This window comes from Rhinatrema bivittatum, chromosome 4 (genome assembly GCF_901001135.1).
Source record: "Rhinatrema bivittatum chromosome 4, aRhiBiv1.1, whole genome shotgun sequence".
Classification (NCBI taxonomy): Eukaryota; Metazoa; Chordata; class Amphibia; order Gymnophiona; family Rhinatrematidae; genus Rhinatrema; species Rhinatrema bivittatum.
Window position 1 is genome coordinate 151,736,885 of NC_042618.1, and position 22,494 is coordinate 151,759,378.

General features: G+C 41.3%; 1 protein-coding gene across 3 annotated transcripts in view; it reads left to right on the plus strand.

Moving 5' to 3' along the window:
• HEATR5A (HEAT repeat containing 5A) overlaps positions 1-22,494 on the plus strand; it is a 285,493-nt gene that overhangs the window by 169,207 nt on the left and 93,792 nt on the right. For all 3 annotated transcript variants that reach the window (XM_029598984.1, XM_029598983.1, XM_029598985.1), the window contains exons 21-22: positions 905-1,074; positions 6,443-6,581. In XM_029598984.1, the coding sequence (XP_029454844.1) occupies positions 905-1,074; positions 6,443-6,581 (309 nt within the window). The remainder of the gene's footprint in view (positions 1-904; positions 1,075-6,442; positions 6,582-22,494) is intronic.

Genomic DNA, 22,494 nt, shown 5'->3' on the forward strand with positions numbered 1-22,494 from the left:
GAAATTCTTCCTGAGGGGGGTGGGTATGTAGTGTTCCTTTTTTTCATGATTTGGCAGCTTGGCAAGTGCCCTTATTCTCTGCTCAATAGCCATCTACGCCCCTGAGGAGTCCATAAGGGAGTCAATCTCCTTTAGTGGATCCATGATGGTTAAATGAGGGGGTTAAAAGGCAGCTGCTTGCAAGTCCCAACTCACAGAGAAAATTACAATGAAATTAAACGTGATTTTTCTCCTATTGCTCAGTGTTTGTACAATGATTTAACACTGCATTTAACTTTTTATCTACAGATATTTTATAGAGTTCCAGAACAATGTCATATTTTAAATTGTTCCTGTCCTTCTGTTTCCCAGCTTTTTCTTTGTGCATCCCTCTCTGTAATCCTGTACTCAGTTTACTACTGTTCTAATGTATTTTTTTCTGTTAAGGAAGGGGTATAGATAGGGAGAATAAGAATGATGATGCTTTAGAAACATATGTTCATTATAGGTAATCTGGACACCTCTCCTTGGAGCACAAACCTATAAAAGAGAAACCTGCAGAGGGAAGTCCCACTCACCATTCTACAGGGATAACCACTGGCTGGCTCCATCAAGGTCTTCAGTGAGAACCTGAAGACCAATCCAAAACCTGAGCTAAATTTTGCATGTAACGCAGTAGATTCCAACAGATAACAATTAATTGAGCCCCATCCAGTTACAAAAATAAATGTGGAGAGAGGGAAAACAATTGTGGATCATAAATGAATGCCTGAAATCCTCAGTTTTAGCACCCTTTATCAACGTGGCAGTGTAGAGAACTGGAGAGCAGGCTTTGATTGGTCTCATCTAGGCAAGCAAAAAAAAAGAAAAATGAAGAAAAGCAGTTGTTCAGAAAATGTCACCTGTACCTTCTAATTTACTGCAGGCAGCAGCGCTTCCGTCTCCAGCCTAAGAGCCTCCTGCTTACTAGGGTGTGCTGTGATGCAGGAGAACCCTGACTGCCTGGTCCAGGCTCAAGCCATTTCTTGCCTTCAGCAGCTTCACATGTTTGCTCCACGCCACGTCAACCTTTCTAGCCTTGTCCCCAGCCTGTGCGTAAGTATGGTGCCTGAAAATGTTTCTATTACAACTTGAAAACTGCAAAATATATGATGTAAAAATCAACGATATCTAAATAAACATCATATTTTAGTGGCTGAAAAATTCTTTAAAGTAGAAAGTGGCTCCTCATATATCAATTGAGTTTCTTTGGAGTTTTAAAAGAATACTCATAGGCAAAATTATAGCTCATTAAACACTATTTTACAGTCTTGTCATGTTGCTCTAGGCTTCCATCAGGGAGAATGTATAAATACGGTATTAACAGTGGGTTTCTCGAACTTGAGCAGAAGGTGTTAATATTTTGGCTAAACTCCACCTCCTCTGAATATAATGGGAGGAAGAAAGGAAAAGAGCTTAAGGCTGTTCAGAGATCTAAGGAGGAGCAAAAGTCGTGAAGCAGAGGTGACCAATCTTTCACTGATCAAGAGTCAAGAAATCCAAATACACCGTGTCAAAGAACTCTATGTAGTTGTTTTTTTTTAATACCTGCTCATACTTAAGGTCGCGTGATGGCAGGTGGGAGAAAAAGGTAAAGATGGGAGAGCAGGGTGAGTCTTAGCCCAATTTCTGCTCTATGCAAGCAGGGGGAAAGGCATCATGTGCAGATGGAGGGATACCTCAGTCCCTCCTTCAATGGCAGGCAGCTCCTTAGTTCCTTACAGCCTCTCTGTGTGCCAGCGGCTGTAGCAGCCAGCAGGCAGAAGTTGCAGCATGCAGGCATGCAGTTCTGTGGCTGTTCCCAGTCCTGGGGAACACGAGCAGGAGCATCATATCGTCATCAGCTACCATAGGATGACTTTTTGGCAGAGGTCACCTAGGACTGGCAGGGGGGAGGGGTGGTTTGCACATGCTCTCTTAGCCTTCAGCCTCAGACCTTCACCACTGCTGCCTCTGGTGCTGGTCTCCCACAGCTGCCACTCAGTTTAGCACTTCTGGGGGTGGTTCAAGGAGTCGCATTGAGAACCTCATGCAGCTTACAAGATGCAGTTGGTGACTCCTTTTGTCGTGTACCAATCAATGGTCACAGCAAATGAAGAAAAATCAGCTATCATAGAGCACCTTTTGCAGGTAAAAAGACCTCTTTACTTAAAAGCTGTTTTATTAGCATCTTTCAGCTCCTAAGTACATATCAGGCCCTGTGCTGGTACCTCCCCATGTTAAAACTTCGGTTTTACATTTCCTGTAGCAGGAAGATGGTAACAGTGTGAATCAGTGCTATATATACTTTTACTGTAAAAGAATCGTAAATGTTTAGCATGTCTGAAACATGGTCTACTAGAATGCACATAACAAGTGTATCACTAGTCCTCTTCCATCAGAGCCTTGAAATGGATAAACCTGTATTTTGTTCCGTCATGACCAGCCTATCTTCTTGTTCTTTTGTGCAGGAGATCTTGTTGGATAATACTGTATTGGTAGGTCTCTGTCCTCTAAATCTTGAGGAGTTTGTGGTGGTGTTTTCTGTTTGTGATTTTTTTTCTGCATCCTGTTACTGTTGTGAATCTAGTCCACAAAGCTGGATGAACAGCTGCAGCATGCAAAGTGATGGTGATGTCACTGGTTGATAAGTGTCCTTCCCATTGTTTTGCAGTCAAGGCACGCAATCCATGTTACGTACTTTTAAAAGAGATCTGCCATCTTGAGAGTCGCTTGTTCATATTCTCCAGCTTGGTCCAAGGCCATGCCTTAGATCCTTGAATATCTATTTGGAAGGTGGCAACAGCAAAGCCATTTAGGATCTCTTCTCAACAAGAAGAGGGACACCAGCTGATGTTGCTTCATGGTTCTGCTGCTGCCTCGTTCTCCGAGAGCCTGCAAAGCATGTTATAAGCATGACAACCCAAACAAGTTTATCGCAAAAGCAGGCATAGTGCTCTTAGACCTGACTGGATGATTTTCAGCCTTGCAGCTCTCCTGTACGTGATTCATTTAGACTGAACTCCTTCATTGCTATGAAGATGTGATATTCTCTGATAGCTGAAGTGACTGCGAATTGGTGTTTGCTTTGCTTTCTGTGTATTTTTTCCCCTTCACATCATAGACTTGTGATTTTAATCTGAAACTTGTGTGAATTTTTTTTTTTTTTTTTTTAAATATTATTCGCAAGACTGTTTTGGCTTTTGTTTGTATTTTCAGTCGGCTGGAAACTGCAATTCGGAGCATGTCCGGCTACATGCAGTCATTACCTCAAAGTCTTTGTGCTACCTTTTGACCCCCACTGACAAGCCGGAAAGATTTGTTCAGCTTCGTACATTGGGCCCCAGGCACGCACTGCTCCATGTGTATGCATGCCTTGCTTCAAAGCACTCATTTTCAGCATCCCACGTTTCCATTGTGTCTTAAGATGGGGGGAAGTGTTCATTTTCAGTCTGCAAGGTCTGCAGATCCTTCTGGGTTTTATGATAGCTGTTATGGCCTAGTTGCAGCCCTGGAAGGGAATGTACTGAATATCCATGTTTCCAGATCTGCACAAATTATTGTCTAGCTCAGTATCCCCTTTTAGCTGGAAAGAAAAGAGGCAAAGTATTAGGATAGCCTCATGAAACAACAGTGTGTTCTCAGAAGCTACACTTAAATAGCTGGCACAGTCCTTTTAAACAGAAGTTCCATGTAGGCTTAAAAGTATGATAAACAAGGCCATTAAACCGCGATCATATTGTTTTCCATCTTGCTATAGATTCTGAAGAAGGTATTTTTAAAGACTATTTAGTCTCCCCTCTCCCCCTTATTTTGTGCTTGTGCTTCTGATTGCAGTGCAAAAACCCAGAATCTTTGTCAAATGCAGAGAATGGAATGTTCTGTTTTTTTGCAAATTTTTTTAATCCAACAATTTTCCTCCTCCTCCTTTGGGCCTCCTGCTCAGACGGAACCAGGATTGGGATCCTGGTTCCATGAGCTTTCAGTCACAACTAGCCAGGGATGTTTCTCCTATTTTATTTTCCCCCTACCCCTTTCTGCTCCCTTCCCCACCCTATGTATATAGTCTATTATTTGCTGCAAAGGTTCTTGGCCAGGTACCCTGCACCAGAGCTTCTGCCAGAGCCCTGCAATTGTAGGCCATGAATTCAGCCATTAGGGGTCACCCTTAATCAATGACCATGATTCCCTCCCTACCAGAGGCTGAATGCTGCCTCTGCAGCATCCTCCATGTCGTCTGACCCAGGGAGTAGAAGACATGAATCAAGGATCAAATCAGAGACCTTCCACATGGCAGTGCACTACCACTGAACTACCAGGCTGGCCCTGTTTTGCAGATTTTGATGCCATCAATGCAGTCAGGGTCCTGTAATCACCATTTATTAACAAAGTTAATGACTGAATAATGTAACTTAGACATCTGTTTCATGGTCAGCCTCAATAGACGACAAATACTTACAGTGCATTCAGAAAATATTCAGACACTTTCATTTTTTCCACATTTGGTTACATTACAGCCTTATTCTAAAATGGATAATATACATTTTTCCTTCCTCAATCTACACACAATACCCCATAATGACAAAGGGAAATCAAGTTTGTAGAAATTTGTGCAAATTCATTTAAAAAACAAACCTGAAATATCACATTTATGTAAGTATTTAGACCCTTTACTCAGTAATTGGTTGATGTACCTTTTGCAGTGATTACAGCCTCAGTTCTTCTTGGGCATGAGATGCTACAGTCTTGGCACACCTGGATTTGGGGATTTTCTCCCATTCTTCTCTGCAGATCCTCTCAAGCTCTATCAGGTTGGGTGGAGAGCATTGATGCACAGCTATTTTCAAGTCTCTCCAGAAATGTTCGATCGGGTTCAAGTCCAGGTGGTGGCTGGGCCACTCAAAGACTTTTACAGATGTCTCAAAGCCACTCCTGTGTTGACTTGGCTGTGTGTCCTATTGGAAGGTGAAGCTTTGCCTCAGTCCGAGGTCCAAAGTGCTCTAGAGCAGGTTTTCATCAAGGATCTCTGTAGTTTGCTCCATTCATGTTTCCCTCGATCCCGACTAGTCTCCCAATTCCTGCAGCTGAAAAACACCCCCATAGCATGATGCTACCACCACCATGCTTCACCGTAGGAATGGTATTTGCTAGGTGATGAGCGGTGCCTGGTTTTGTCCAGACAATGATGCTTGGCATTCAGGCCAAAGAGTTCAATCTTGGTTTCATCCGATCAGTGAATCCTGTTTCTCATGCTCTGTGAGAGTCCTTTAAGTGCCGTTTGGCAAGCTCCAAGCAGGCTGTCATGTGCCTTTTACTGAGGAGTGGTTTCCACTTGACCCCACTCTACTATAAAGACCTGATTGGTACAGTGCTGCAGAGATGGTTGTCCTTCTGCAAGGTTCTCCCATCTCCACAGCAGAGCTCATGAGCTCTGTCAGAGTGCCCATCGGGTTCTTGGTCACATCCCTAACCAAGGCCCTTCTTCCTGATTGCTCAGATTGGGTGGGCAACCAGCTCTAGGAAGAGTCCTGGTGGTTCCAAACTTCTTTCATTTAAGAATAATGGAGGCCGCTGTATTCTTCGGGACCTTCAATGCCGCAGCAATTTTTTTGTACCCTTCCCCAGATCTGTATCCCAGAAGTCTACAGACCATTCCTTCAACTTCATGGCTTTGATTTTGCTCTGTAATGCACTGTCAACTGTGGGACCTTTATATAGACAGATGTGTGCCTTTCCAAATGATGTCCAATCAATTGAATTTTCCACAGGTGGACTCCAAGTTGGCAAAACATCTCAAGGATGCTCAGGATACACCTGTGCTCAACTTTGAGTGTCATAGCAAAGGGTCTGAATACTTATGTAAATGTGATAGTTCAGTTTTTTATTTTTAATTAATATGCACAAATTTCTGCAAACCTGATTTTGTTTTGCCATTATGGAGTATTGTGTGTAGACTGAGGAGGGGAAAAATGCATATTATCCATTTTAGAATAAGGCTGTAACATAACAAAATGTGGAAAAAGTGAAGAGGTCTGAATACTTTGTGAATGCACTGTAAATGATTCTGCTGTGGGCACGTGAATGATGCTGTAAGTTAAGGAAATTAACTGGACAGAAGAAAAGAATGTCCTGGAAGGTTATTTGCACACTCTGATGCTGCCTGGTACAGCTCACAGTACACAGATCTAGTAACCCCAACCCAGTGGCATTAGAGAGTAATAGGGTTATCTGTAAAGTAGAGGATAGAAGAGAAGTAAACTTAATCTAAAAATATATTGTATAGCCCTTTCAAACAGTAGGTCACATTTCAAGAATAATTTTTTTTTTTCTGTGTAAACTATACCCGTGATGCGCAAACGAAATCCATTCCCCTGCATGTTGTAACTGAGGATGCACTATTTCCGCTTCTGGCCTCTTACCTTGCAAGCTGTGCTCTTTCCTCTAGGTGAACCTCTGCAGCTCCTACTTGTTGCTGAGGCGAGCAGTCACAGCGTGCCTGCGACAGCTCGTGCAGAGAGAAGCCGCTGAGGTGTTGGAACACGCCGTGGTCCTGGCTAAAGACAACAGGGAAGACTTTGCCCTAGGTAACAGAAGGCTTATGTGGACATTGACCTGGCTGATTTGTCTAATGAGAAACTTGCATTGAGTAGCTCATGCCCTATATTTAGGGACCTTCATTTTCAGTTTATATTGGATTTTCATTTTCCCAGGAATTTATCAGGGTTTAATATAACAAGAACAAAAACAGAAGAAAATCAGTAGAAGAAAAAAAAGACTCATCGTTTTTCCTGGTAAATATAATTTTGGTGGACAGAAACCAGGACAGTAAAACAGTATTAAGAAGATTCTCCCACCTACCCACTCAGCAGCATCTCCCCTCTCCCCTTTTCCCCTGCCTAGCTTGTCCTCCTTTCTCTCTCCCTCTGTTCTCCCACCGCATGGCAACAACGTTCATCCTTAGTGGCTGCGGCTCCAGGCCCCTCCTCCCTCCCTTTTCCAGTGCTCTGCAGAAACTGCACGTCTGCATTTGTGCGGGACCGGGGAACCTACCAGGGAGTGGGTCTGATGGGCTGGGAGGGGGGGGGGGCCCCCCCGCTTCAAACGCCTCGTTGGTGGCACCAGCCAGTAAGCATTTTGGCTCGTCGGGGAAGGCAGGACTTGTAACGCCGCATTCACTGAATAGGAGAGGGCAAGTAAGGGAGCCAGAATTTGAAACTGAGCACGTGCTTTGGCACACACTGGCTTCCGGCAGTGGCGGGAGACCCTGAAATGCTGCATTCACAGCTCTCGAGTTGCTCTTGTAATCATCTTAAAATTAGAGTGAAAATCAGTGTAAACCGATTGTCACCTTTGGGGAAAAAACTTGGAATTTTTGGGTGAAAATTGGTTTAAACTGAAAATGAAGGACCCTACCTGTATTGTCAGAATACAGCACAGACTGTAGTACTCAAGGATTTATAAACTAACCTGCTACTTTGTACGCTTCAGCACACCACATGATCTGTAACTGCTGAACACAACTAGAATCCTTCTGAAGCCTGATTTTTCTTTCAGTGTGTATTAGTGGCTCAAAACTTGTGTTGCAATGAAATGTTCAGCTTAGTATAGACCTCACTTTAATAGATTATTTTGTAGAGTTATTATGGCTTAGGCAATTGAAGAGTTGCAAAAATAATTAGAAAAGTTAGGCACCAACCAACAATTATTTAGGAGCCAGGTAAATATGATTATTTTTTCTTCATAATTTACTCTATTTTTATATATTGTTTTCATCAATGGGTTATAGGATCGTAGGCAAACATGGGTGTCAAAAGAGGAAAATATTTCAAAAGAAACTTGATTGCTTTGCCGAAGTGACTACAAAGAACATTTTTATGGTTTATAATCAGGGGTGCTCTGTCACTTACCTCAGCCTTCTTGGAAGCCTAATGCAGCATCATCATCACTGCTGTTAGAGCTGTAACCATGGCCATTCAATTCAGGTTACCCACCCCAGCCTTCTTGGAAATACAATGCATCCATACCCTGTGATATTAGGTTTGTAACCATAGCTGCAGAATGGAAAAATGGAGTGGTTAGAGCAGCGGTTCATAACCAATGTGTCATGACACACCAATGTGCTGCCAAACTTCCCGATCCCCCGCTGGCCCAGCTGCCTCCCCCTGCCCCAATGATATGTGAAATCTTCCTCCACCTGGGCTTGAAATGCTGATAGCCCAGGTGGAATGCGGCAGGGAATGCTGGAAGAAGCACTCAGACAGCGGCACTAGCAGCATGGTCTCTTCTTTCTGCTTCCATGGCCTGGAAGAGGAAGTGGTGTGCAGAAGCTACGCATGCAGGAAGAAGAAACCATGCTAAATTACAAGAGCATGCAGCACGGCCCAGAGTGAAAAGAGAAGCATAGTCAGCCTCTGCAGCTGACTGGACTCCTTTCTCGAGACCTCAGTGGCTGGAAGAGGAGGAGGCTGCTACTGCCACCAGTTGTTTTTTGGTGGGGAAAAAAGAAAGAGTGACTGAGCATGAGTGTTTGAGGCTCTGTGTGTGTGTGACAGCATGTATGTAAGTGTGTGATGAGAGCCTGTATTATGTGTATGATTGAGAAGCTGTTTGTGTGATTGAGAATCTGTTTGTGTGTGTTTCAGATCCTTTGTGTGTGAGAGAGAGACACAGCATGTAAGTGTGTGATTGAAAGCCTATATGTGTAAGTGAGAGAGAGAGCATGTTTATGTGAAAGAACCTGTGTGTATACGTGAGAGAGAGAAAGACTATGTGTATCTGTGTGTGACTGAGAGAGAGGAGAAAGTTGTAAGCAAAACCCCTCCCTTCCAGTCCCCTCCTCCTGCTAATTCACTACAATATCAGGGTACCTGGAAATCCAATGTTCCCAGGTATAGAGAGCATAGCATTTTTTTTATCCTTATTATTTTATGAGTTTTTAATTATTGGATATTTCATTCATCAACTGTTTTGAAATGATCTGTTCTTTTTATTATTGTTTTATTGCTTTTGATTTTGTATTTCGTGATTTGTTTAATGAGGTGGTGTTTCTCTTTTTCCTTTGTTGCACTGCATGCAGAGTCTTTGGCTTGTTGCAGTTTATGCTTTATGGTCTCTTTATTCTCTGTTATGGTCTCTTTATATGGTCTTTATATGGTCTCTTTATTCTTTGTTAGGCGAGGGTCTGCACATGTGACTGAGGTGAGGTATTCTGCTGGCGTGTAGTTTCTGTGTCGGGCTCTATAGCAGCTTGGCTTGTTCTGTTTTCCTAATATTTATTTATTTATTTATTTTTAATTTTTATATACCGATGTTCCTGTAAAATATACATATTGCACCGGTTTACAAGGAACTATAACTGTCGCCTTTGAGGCAGAATACATTGGAACAAGTTGAATAAAGAACTTAAAGGGAAATAAATGGACTACATTCAAATAGACAATTAGCTGAAGTAAAATACAACTCAAAAATATATGTACAGTGTGATAGATGGATCGGGGCCTATAAGGTCATCGAATTCATCGGGTCTTAGCTCTCCGGGAACGCTTGGGTGAATAACCAAGTCTTTAGCTTCTTTTTGAATGTCATAAGGCAAGGTTCTTGGCGGAGGTCCGGCGGAGGAGTATTGGTGTTTTAAGGCCTGCTGTAATATTTTCAGTGTTGCCTTTTCTTAGGTAAGGTGGTTACTGTATGAATGCTGGAATTTGGTGCTGTTCTGGTATGGGAGTTTTACTATTTATGTAATTTCAATTCGGAGACAGTACTTATCTTTCCCTTGTGTCATTCTTAAGAAAAGCAATACGGGGCCTTTTTTTTTTTTTTCCGCCATGGATTATAATGAGCAGTGTGTCACACATGTGAGCATTATCCATCAGGTGTGTCACGATGGGAAGAAGAGTGAGAACCACTGGGTTAAAGCAACAGGCTGTGAGTCAGGGAAGCCAGAGTTTAAATTCTGCTGTCATGCCATGTGATCTTGAGCAAGTTACTTCTCCCTCCATTGCCTCAGGTACAAACTTACTGGGAGATGCATGAAGACATGGTAGGGCTTTAATTCACGTTAAACAGCATATATCGCACAAAAGAGCCCTATTGCAACGATATACATGATAGTTTGCTTGGCCCTGTCCAGATTCCCTCCCTTATTACAATGAGCTGCTTTGCATGTGATTTGCATGCATGAATAATGCAAATGCATTCAAAGCAGCTCATTAGTAGGCAATTTATGTGAATTATTTATCACAGATGACCAAGAAAGTGGTCATCCATGATAAATTACCACCACCTCATGTGTGGCGTTAAATGTAACGTAGGAGCCCTGGGACCCTAACATGGGTCCCGAGACTCCTGTGTTATATTTAAAAGGCCATGCAAAATTTAAAAAAAAAAAAAAGTGTCCTGCAAAAGAAGAAGGTGAGCAGGGGTCAATGCTGAGCCCTGGTTCAACTCGGGGTCGCCATCCCAAAGTCTTAAAAAATAATTTCCTTGGCAATGGATCCCCCCCCCCCCCCCGAATCCTGTAATCAATAAATCGTGGCCTCCCTATCCTTGTCCTCAATAAAGAGTGCCCACCCTCTTTCCAAAAACTTACTGTCACTGGCCCCAACTAATCCCACCCCATCCTAATAATGAATCAAAAACATGGGGGGATATAGTGCCCCCTCCCTCCCCCATCCCCCAAATGTAGTTAAAAAAAAAAAAAAAAAAGCATTGGAAGTTCAGTGGGATCCACATCCTGACCCCCTAACCTCCAAAATTTGATGCTAATTCTGCGATGGGGCCCGGGATGCCCTCTAGCCCTGGGCCTGGTCAGTACCATTTTTCAAAATGGCGCCGATCTGACCTTACCCCGTCACGTGATAGGAGTGGCAGTTAATTCCAAACATTTGAATGCACTAAGTAAAACTTTTGCGGCTGATATCCTGCCACTACAGGACTGTTATTGGTGTCCCCCTCTCCCCACACACACCATTTGGAAAACATGCATTAGTTTTGAATGGGATGCAGAAATACACAAATTTTCTAATAACTCATTGTAAATGTGACTATTTAAGGTGTAATGGTTTTTATTATTTTCAGTCAAACAAAAACAAACAACAAGCCAGAGGTGAGTTGGTTCTGCATCCACCCCAGGCAGACGTTACAATCAAGGCAATGTGACTATTTAAAAAAAATATTCTTCAGTCTGAACATGCTGGGTCAGACCAAGGTCCATCGAATCCAGTATTCTGTCTCGGCAGTGGCCAGTCCAGGTCACAAGTACCTGGCAGATCCCCAATAGCTGATCTAATTTTTGTATCTCACTCCCAGGGACTAGCGCTGGCTTTTCTAAGTCTCAAACTAGAGCAGCTTGCTCCGATGAAATGTTGACTTGGTTTGAACAAACTTGCTTCTGTGTCATTCTGAAGCAGCTTTTGCGAAATGCTGGTCATCGTCTGTTGTTTAGACATTTGTTAAAGAGAAGCAGCGGCCAAGGAAAGGAAAAACCTTGTTCTAAAGCCTACCTTGCTTCACAAAAGCTGTTTTTAAAGAAAATTGCAGTTTCTAAAAATATCAAAATATAAGCAATAAGGAATTTGCCTGATAAGTAAAAATATTTTTTCAATAAAGAATTGGTTGGATTGGGGGGTTTTTTTGTTTTTATTAAGACAGGTGGTTATATACGAGCATATGCCGCTACCGTTTATATATACGCAGAAGCATCAATACACCTCTGAGGTCTTTTTCCTCCCAACAAAATTTATTCTGCATGTACAAACAGTTGCTTAATCTGGATAATTTTTCTTTGTATAACCACAAAGTCATTGCCACAATCAGGATATCCCTTCAGTCAGTAGCCATGGGTTAAGTAAACTACAGAAGTTCACTGTGAGGCCTAAGATTACTTAAAAAAAAAAAAAAAAGTATAGGCAGGTAATTCCACTGTAGTTGACAGACTTCATTGAACCAACTAATATATCTGCAGATCATTCACATAAAATCTAACTTATACCTCACAGAAGCTATGAGAAGACATAAAGATTGTAAATAGAAATGAAAAAGGGTAAGTGACAAAACAGAGCCTTGTGGTACTCCAGTTGTAATTGGTCTCCATGTTGATTGTTGTTCCCCTTATCCTCACCTGCTGCTGGCAATTGCTTAAGAGAGAACAAAACCACTGCCACACAATATCACCAATTCCAAAGTGACTTAATTGCTTCAATAACAACTCGTGTTTGACAAGAGATGAACGCAGCAGATATATCCAATGAAACTAATATTACTAATCCTCCCCCCATCTATTTTTATCAATACATAATCTGCTAGGGAGGCTTCTGTAGAATGGCCCTGTGGGGACCCACATTGACAGGGGTGTAATATCTGGTTCTCATCCAGAAAGCCCCACAACTGAGAGAGAACAGCTTTTACCAAGTGTTTGCAATAGTTGGTAAATTAAAAATAGGCCTGTAACTAGCAGGCTCAGCTACAGGCAATCTTGGCTTCTTTAATGACTCTGGAACCAGCCCTTCCTGTAACAAAATGTTCACCTTTTTACCTAGAGGTTTTAAGAAATCCTGATTGAAGTTTACAAAGTATCCAAAAAGGACAGGCATCTAAAGAGAAAGAGGAAGACCTAAATCTAGAAACAGTACTCTCTATTTCAAAAGTGGACACCTAACTAAAGGACATCCATGTAATAGAACAGGACTTACAGTATCCAGAAATCCTGACATGCCTCAATGACAGCTTTCTGCAGGTCTAATACGTTTATTAGAACAATAATTAGCAAAAGTCTCACAATCCAAGCCAACAGGCTGATCATATACATCCTGTGAAACTACCAAATTTACTATGTCTTATGGGGGCAATTTTCAAATGTCCACAGGTAATTGAAAAGTCCAATGATACTTTTCCTACAGACTTAGCACTGATACTCACCTACTTTCCCTTTTGAAAATTGTTTAGCCAACGAAAAAGTACCTACAGAGATTTGCACATGCTGTTTCTTTGGGTACAATTTCCCTCAAAATAATGCACATGGGAGTAATTTTCAAAAGGATTTGCATGTGAAAAATTAGCATTATATCATCCCAACCCATTTAAGCACATAAAGTGCACTTACACATATAAAACCTATTGACAATTCAATAGCATATGTCGTAGCAATTTTCAAAAGTCCACTTCTGCACTTATAGTGCATTTTTGCACGTAAAATCTAGTTTTAAGTGGGTAAACCCTCTTGAAAATTACCAGTGTTTTGAAAATACAAAACTGTGTGCATTGTTGCACTTCCCGCCCTATCCCGCACCTGGGAACACCTCTATTCAATATAAATAAGAGTGTGGGGAAGGTGGGCAATTTTTAAAAAGCTCTTTTACCTAAGTAAATAGCCATTTGTCCATGTAAAAGGTTTCTGAAGATTGCCCTCTCCAACACATTGCAGCTTTTCCAGCTCTCGAGTCTTTTGCTGGTAGGCTCTGCTCTCAGAACAGACTTAACTGCTGCAAATGGTCTGTACTGCAGCTTATTAGACTGAATTTTCAAAATTATTTGCACATGCATAAAAACTTGGTTTAATGCATGTAAATAGGTTTTGGAAAATCGCCCAGGGGAGGTTGTACACGTAGAAATACTTATGAAAGCAGTTTCGCCCTCACTTTCACGTGCAGAAGGAAGACACGTTCCAGGGGAGGAGTTGAGGGTGGGGAAACCATTTATGCGCCTGCTTTGATTTTTTTTAAATCTACACACACACCTTCATGGCTGCTAACTTGCAGATGGAAACGTGCGCATAAGTCCACCTTTAAAATTCAAACTGAATTCTGCACCCAGGCTTTTTAGCTCAACGTGGGCTGTTAGAAAATTACCTTCATTATGCTTTTTGCAACTGGTAACTCTAAGCAGCAATTATAAATTAGCGTGTAATGCCTGTTATTTTCTGCCTGTTTGAATTGCTGATTGATTTGAATTTTCTTCTCCATGTAGCAGGCTCCTTGGTGCAGACTCTGGTGGGTTAGCATTTGATGAGATACAGTATTTACTCTCCCGCTTTGTTGGAATAATTCTTTCAGTAATCAATGTTCTTGTGGGGTTTTTTTTTCCTAAGTAGGGGATACAGAAGTGTTTACACAATCTAGCAAAGACTTTTACAGTGGCTGATAGTGCAGCTATCTTTGAGGTGAAATTGGTTGTTCACACCAGAGTCCTGGGTGATCAAAAAGCTAAAATTAGTGAGGCCGTCAGGATTATAACCCCATATACGCTTGCATTATAACCTTTGTTGCTTTTTCTGTTTGTGGCTAAATCTCTATGGGCCTGGTACAGTATATTAAATTTTATTTCCATAGTCAAAAAGTGAGGAGGAAAAAAGCTTTAGTGAATCAGGCCCTGTGTTTGTAAGGTTTGTTATAAAAGAGGGGTAGACCTTTAGCTCATTAGTTGTTTCAACAAGTTCCTTCTTCCTCAGAGAGCCCTGCCACACCCCAAAAAAAACCAAAAAACCCCAGAAAAATCACTTCATGCATGGACTGCAGGAGGCTTTGTAGAATTTATTTGTTTTAACACCTGCATCCTCACATGGCTGTACAAGCAACTTTCCATAATTATATAATTTTGCATATAGGGTGTGTCATGCTATGTAATAACTCTCTCAACAGGTGGATCACTCAACGAGAAAGCTGGGCTTTTATTCTGGTTGAAAAAAATAAACAAACCTTGGCAGTCTTAGTAATGTCTGCATGTGCACTCGCATGCAGACAGCCACATACACCCCACCCCTTCCATTCCCCATGCTTAAATAGGGTTTTCGTTCACTAGTCACATCTGGAATAAGTTCATTGTTCTCTTCTTCTGGATCCTGATGTTTCTCAAACCGCTCTATAATTAAATCCTAGGGTACCTATAAACATAAAAAAAAGTTTCCCTCTGGTCAGCCACTAGGGGCTCTATATTCAGAGGCATTTAGCCTGATAACTTAATAGATATCGGGCTAAATGTTGACTTTTGATTATCTTGGGCACTTATCTAGCTAAACTTTAGTCAGATATCGCATTATCCAGCTAAACTTTAGCCAAATAATGTAGAGGCTAATCTGGTGAAATTTGTTGTCCAGCAAGTAATTGAATATTAATCCCCCGGTGTATGAGCAGTGCTTGGTCAAGGCATACTAGTCTGCGAGTACTATGTTCTAGCCAGCCTGTTCAGGGAGAGTTTGAGTTGGGTATTGGATTAGGTTCGATCCTGGCAATTCAAAACACAGATTAGTAGCCTTTCAGTACCGTTAACAGAGCTCTTGTACACAGACTCAGATGGAATTAATCTCTGACTTCTCACACTGTTAGAATTCAACAATCTGCACATAGATAATGACAGCATGATATATTTTTCTGCATTGCAATTAAATAGTGATGTCGTCAGTATGGAACAGTTTTGTTTTCTGAGGCAAGGGTGGTATAATATTTTTAAATTATTTTTAAAATTATAATGGGATTTTAAATCATGCAACAGGGAGAGTAGCCAGGAATCTAGTTCAATAAAAGTACATAAGTATTCTTCTTTAAATTTTGAAGCTGAAAAGAAGCCAACAGCTTAGAGTGGCTCTTTAAGGCTGGCTTACTGCTAACATGGCTCAAAAATGACAGCAGCTGGTTATCATTGTAGTAAAGTATCACATTTTTTCTCTTGCTTACAACTCTGGAACACTTGAGTTCCTATACTATATTATATATATATATATATATATAAGCTTTGTACTCAGTGGGGCCAATGTAATTGCTATACCTACTGCGGGTTTTTGGGCACTAACGTAGCCCTGGTATGTAAAAAGGACTTTAGCGCTGAAAAGACCCGCATTAAAAAACCCACGGCAAGCTTAGCACGGGTGCTTGCAAATTGCAGGGAAATTGCCTAATTAGCCATTACCCTGCAATGCATGTAGGCGCGCTAAGCAGGAGACTGCTTCACGCCTTCGCTGTCTGCCCTAATTGGTCCCTCCACTGTCACATGTCAGTGAAAGGACCAAGGCTGTGCTTTTAGAATTCTTGAAAGGACCAATCGGAGATCAGTGAGAGAGTAGCCCTGCTGAGAGGGGTCTTTTCTGGCAGGGGCTCCCGGGAAGGGAGGGAAGATTGGCTTGGCTTTGAGTTTCATGGCATTTTTTTTTTCCTGGAGGAGTATAATGGGGTTGGAGGAGGCCAGCTGGACCAGGTCTCTGGACTAAGGTAAGAGGGATTGACAGGACCAGGACCCGGAGTGCCTGGTCAGTCGGGGCAGAGTTGTATGCAGTTTAATGTGTTGGAGAGGGAGGGAGGACTTGCGAATAGACCAAGGGCAAAAAAGCACGTTTTTTCAGTTTAGCGTGCTTTTTTAACGCATGTTCTATTTGCATATCATTACCTTGCTGCATCCCGTGGCAACCACCAATTTTAGGGTGCGCAAAAAATAAAACCCATGCTAAAATCTAACTCCAATTTTAGAATGGGTTTTACTACATCAGCCCCAATGTACGCGGAGCAGTCACATCTTTATCAGCCACCTTGTATGGTGCAACTTAACAGTTGTTACACAGTACAGAGAGCTGCAAAAATGTCTGTTCTCCTCACGTGTATTCATCTAGCAGCATCTGCCTATACAGCACTGTACAAGATGCTGTTTTTCCTGGCGGAAAGAGCTTAGTCTGAGCACTGGGGGTTTAATAGGCCAATTGTAATAACACTGCATTAAAAATCAGCACAACATTTTTTTACACTGTTTTACTACATGGTAAATTTTTACTTCTGATGTAATAAGCAATTGGGATGCACAACACTCAATAGATAAAATTGTGCACAAAATCAGAAATTAATTAAAAAAAAAAAAATTGTGCTAAAATGGAAGTAAATGTAACTTCCACCTCTAATCATTGAATTTAACTTTATCTTCAATTTTTTATTTTAACTTTACTCACCTCTAACCAATGAATTAAAAAAAAATTGGAGGTATTCTGGTCCGGTCCTGAGTGACCTGGGAACTCCAAGGCAGAGAGACTCTGTCCTGGGACCAGAGAGCCCCAAGGAACTACCCTCCACCCACTCACTCACTAACTCACCTGCCTACCCCCACACCCACTGGGGTGAGGTAGTAAACTAGAGGGGATAGATAGGTTGGGGGGGTGGAATAGTGGGTGCGTGGGAGTAAGGTGAGTAGTGTGGAAAGGTAGGTGGCTTGGTAGATACGATGGGGGGAGGTAGGTGAATGAGGGATGAGTGGACTTAGATAGTGGGGGGGATGAGTGGATAGAAGAGCTTAGGGGATGGAGGCATAGTCTGTAATGGTAGTAGAGGGAATAGGAGAGGGTGAGCATAATGGGAAAGATTAGGGGATGTAGGGTCCCAGCCTCAGGCTGCATAGCTGTGGGGATCTTAGCGAGATGGCCTTAGGAACGTGGCTTCGAGAGTTCCCAGGTCTGTGAGTCCCCAAATTGATAATGCAGTGTTTCCCTATTTGGGGATCCCAGGTCAGTGGTGGCTGATTCTTTTAATTTCTGTTCATTTCTTATAGAAGTTACCACTTTGCTTCAACCCTTGAAGTGAAGTTTCAGCACTAAAAGGGATGTAAAACATTGCCAATTTTTAGCATACTTTGTTGCATTGGAAGTAATTTCATATGTAGATCATTAGCATGCAAATTATGTTCACTTTTTTTCTTAACCGTTTAGCACACATTTATGTTCTATTGCATGGGGAGTAATTTTAGTGCGCAGGAAATATGTGCTAAGCCCGAAGTAAAGCAGTGCGCTTAGCCTAGTGCACGTCGTTACATCAGCCTACAAGTGATTTGCCCAAGGTCACATACTGAATGGTGGAAAAGAGAAATTAATCTAGAGAAGCTCTGTGTTGCCCCTCCCCCAACCATACCAAACTGCAAACTTCATCAGTCCAAAAGCTGATTGCAATCAATTTTGTGCTAATATACTCAAATTTGCCTCTTGGACTCCTTTGCTTATGATAGAGTCTGTGGATGACTTGACTTTTGTCAAGGTTTCTGGGGTTTACTTACAAAAGAATCAGTTGCAGTAGAACGTGCCAAGAATCCTGCCTGACAGGTCTGCTTCCTCGTGTGTCTGTGTACAGAAGCCATCAGAATCATGTGTCACATAGCAACCACATATGATTCATTGACTGAGGTGTGATTTGTTTCTGCTTACTATTACAACACACCAGGTATCATTCATAAAAACTGCCTATGGCAGCTAGAAAGAAGAAAGATCTCACCAAACTTTCATAGAAAATCTTGTACATACAAACTAGTATGCAAAAAACATTCTGTGTCAAAGCTCACAAATAAACTTTCACAGCCTAAATAACGTAAGCAGCAGTAAATAGTGATCAAATTAATAAAAGGCACATAAGTTAATTCAGATTCAAACTTGACTTAAATTCTAAATTCTTTGTTTATCCTTTAATTACGGTGACATTCATTTCTTACACACAAAATAGATCATCTCAGTGTACACTTTACTAGTCCAGATATCCTTGTATATCTCACACAGTATGTTATTCAGTTAAATATTAAGGGAGACCTTCATACATGGAAGCTGATTTTTGGTTGATTACTTTTGCAGCAGTTCCCCAATGCAATCATGTTTTCTTGGTATTTTTGAAACATGGGGGAAAACATTTTTGTGCTGTTTCCATTTTCCAAGTTATAGTGGGACTGGGAAAAGGTGTAAATTGTATGACAGAATAATTAAAGTATTTAAGAATATGGAGGGTAGTGAGAGCAAACAGATGAATCTGGGATGGAGCATATGTAATGTGATTAGTATTGCCTCAGATTTCAAGCATACTTTCCTTTATTTGATTATTTTTAGCATAATTCTAAAAGTCCCATTTTTATCTAGTGCTAATATTTACCTCTTTTTTTTAATTTAATGTGCATGTATGTCTTGAGGGTGATTCCTTATTCAGTTGAGGTTGATTTACTGACTGACAGTTGGAAGGGAAACCGTAGCCAATGCTGAACACTTGAGTACTGTTGAGGGTCAATAGAGATAAGTTCTGCATGGTTAATTGTTGTCCTTTCCTGTCAGACCCAAAGGCAAGCATGTTTCTTCTACCATTAAGGCCAAGAGCTACTTTTTATTTATGTGTTTATTTATTTAAAAAGATGTATAGTCTGCCTGTCTACAGATAGGACCAGTATTTACTGCCTCCATTATGTGCCTGGAGCATGTCACCACAAGCATTAGGACCAGCACGCACTGTCTTCATCATGAGTGCAATGCATGTGGCCATAAGCATTAGAGCTAGTGTGCACAGTCTCCATCCTGAGCCTAGAGCTTGTGGCTGCTAGCATTAAGGCCAGCTTGCATTGCTTCCATCAAAAACCTAAACCATGTGGCTTCCAGCATTAAGGTCAGAGTACACTTTCTCCAGGAAGGGGGCCAAAGGTATGGAGCCACCAGGATGTGCTCATCCCTAGCCATCTACTAATACTATCACAACACGGCTAACACCAAGTACCTATGGCAGTAAGTGAAAATCTTTGGTACAGTTCTGCTCTCTTTAAAGGGGACATGCCTTCGTATTGATTTTCCTCTCCCACCACATTAATATCCTCTTTGCTTCCTTGCCTTGCTTTGGTGTAGGGTGTAGAGATATGTATGAAAAATGTGTTTGTTTCATGTCATTCTGTCATTTTGTTTCTATCGCTTCATTTGTTTCATTTTCCCTCTTTGTCATTTCTGTTGTCTCCATTAAAACCAATGGAAGTAATTTTCAAAGGAAAATGTAAATGTAACATACCATCAAAGCAATTTTCAAAAGCCCATTTACCCTACATTAAGTGCACTTAACGTGAGTAAAACCTGCTGATAATTCAATAGCTTAGATTCTAGCAATTATTCTTGAAAATCACTACAGTATATGCTATCGAATTGTCAATAGGTTTTACCTGCATTACATGCACTTACCACAGGTAAATGGACTTTGGAAAATTGCTGCAATAGTATGTTATATTCACATTTATATTTTCCTTTGAAAATTACCCTGAATGTAGGAAGCAATGAGCAATTTGTGTGCATGCTTAGCATCCGTGAGTTGATATAATCATCCCTGTTAACAAGTTCTTTCACTTTGGGCCAGTTAACAGGGAGAATTCTTTCCCTTATAAATTCCAGACGTGCCTCAAATGGACTTGAATTTTAGGTTTGATTGCCCGCCTTTCCAAACCCGAGCTCAAGGCGAGTTACAATACAGGTGTAATAGATTTATCCCTGCCCCAGAGGGCTTACGATCCAAAGAACTGATTTACTAAGGCTTTTTCCCCATTCTTTGTCTATGGGAAAAATGGTTAGTAAATCAGGTCGTAAGTCTGTAGCCAACAAAATGGAGGGGGAAGTGACTTAACCAAAATCACAAGTAGGGTCAGTAGGAGAAACAGGATTTGAACCCTGGCTTCCCTGGTTCTCGCTATTCCTTCACTCCTCTGGAATGTCTACTCTGGAGGTGGGGATTCATAGGAGGTCCTGGAGGGGGGAGGTCCCTGAGGGAGGTGAGCTGGATTCTTGTGAGGGGGTGGAGAGAGGGTTTGTGCCCCAGAGGGGAAAGACTTGACTTTGCGTTGGGAGAAAGAGGAGAAGAAGGGATGAGGATTCCCCTGATGAGGTTGTTTGTGAAATGGGAAAGATGGGGATACCATGGAGGGGCTTGAGTTTACTTGGAGGAGGGGAGAGAGGGCTGCTCTACAGGTTTTGTTTTGTTTTTTTTATATCAGAGAGGGAGTGAAGATACCTCATATAGGGCTCAGCTGGACTATGGCGGAGAGGGAGAAAATCCTTCCTGCTAGCTTGCCAGCTCTGAAACAGAACTACATAAACATAATGAAATTTTGTTAGAAGGTTTAAGTTTTGTCTACAAATGACATGGCACAAATTTTGTTGATGTTTGCATGTTGTTTAAAATGACAGCACATCCCTAGCTTGAGGCACATGATGAGTTTCAGTTTGAGGAAAAATGTCCTCTTTGTAAAATGTAAGTCAGACGTGAGTGCAGGAAGGTGACCTGTTGGGCTGACCGCATGTGTGAAATGATCTGATTCCAACAGAAAAGACCTACAGGCTGTCGGTGTTTCTACAAGTTATCTGTTAGTCATAAAGGAAAGTAAGTAGTTCTAGTTGCTTTTATTTATCTCAATTTTCTGAAACTTTTCTTCTTTTTAGTCATACAGAAATAGTGCACATCTGCAAAAATAAAGTACATGCTAATCAAGGATTTTATGATTATGCATGTGTCTTTGTGTTAATAAAGGAAACGTCTTTTGTGACTGGATCTGCTTTAAAATAGTTGTTAAGGCTGAGAAACAGGATATTAGCATTCCGTCTAGTAAATACCAAGGCTTATTTTAGTTGTTTTGAACCCACATGAAGCCAAAATGCACACCACTAAACAAACTTCAACAGAAACCAACTCATTCACACAGCGTTTACAGATTTCTAAAGCTTTTCTAAAAGGAAAGCTATCCCTTTTTAACCTTGGTCTGTCAGTGTGTTCCCATTTTCAGAAAGAGCACATTATAGTGCCTATACATTCCCGGCACAAAATTCTGTTTTATGACAAAGTGCTCACACATTTATTTCCTTGGACGAAAAGTAATCAATTGCATTAGTTACTCCAGAGAACTGTTACCTATAAGAGGTTACTATGGAACTCTGCACATGTCATGCGATGGTAAATGTCTTTTCTACATTATTTTCTACATTATTGTTTAAACTCTGACCATGTTAATTTTAGCTAATGGTGACCTTATGGATGTCATTAATTAAAGGCACAGGTCGGTGGACTCCAGGGCTTTTTAATTAGGGAGTTATGTTTCTTGGATAATTGAAGATTTGCCCTTCAGCCCATGTTCTCAGTTTTACTTTCAGTTCAAACTCAGACTTGATAAGTTGAACCTATAGCTTTCACATCTATGGCTCAATTTGCTCATGCGCAGAGATCCAGCGTTATGAATGTCTGGCTCATTACTTGCCCATGATTTACTTTCTGGAGAATGAATGTTTCTGAAGCAGGGCACCACAGCATATCAGGTACCAGTTATGCAATGCTAGGTGTGAGGCCCAAAAGACAGCAGCATTGTAAGACAAATACTCAGACTAATAGAAACTGATAGTCAGCAACAGTAGCATAGTGTGCACTGCTCTGCCAGTACTTCTCGGAGACTAATAATTCTCTAGCAAATGTGTTTCTGTGACGTTATACAAGGTGCATTTTATTCTAATTGAAATTTTTCTCAGCCCTGTACCCCAAATATGGGTATCCCCCCCCCCCCCCCATCTGCATACACTTTATTTTGATGTGATCTCTGACTCTAGTCGCTTGGGGGAAGTTCTCAATGTATGCCAACTTGTATATAATATTGTCGGTATGTTCACAAACTGATCATGCAACTACTCGGAGTCCACAACTTCATCCAAAGCATATTGAGAATGAGAGAAATCACTTGGTTTTAGCAAATCATAATATATTCTTCTTCTTTCTATGA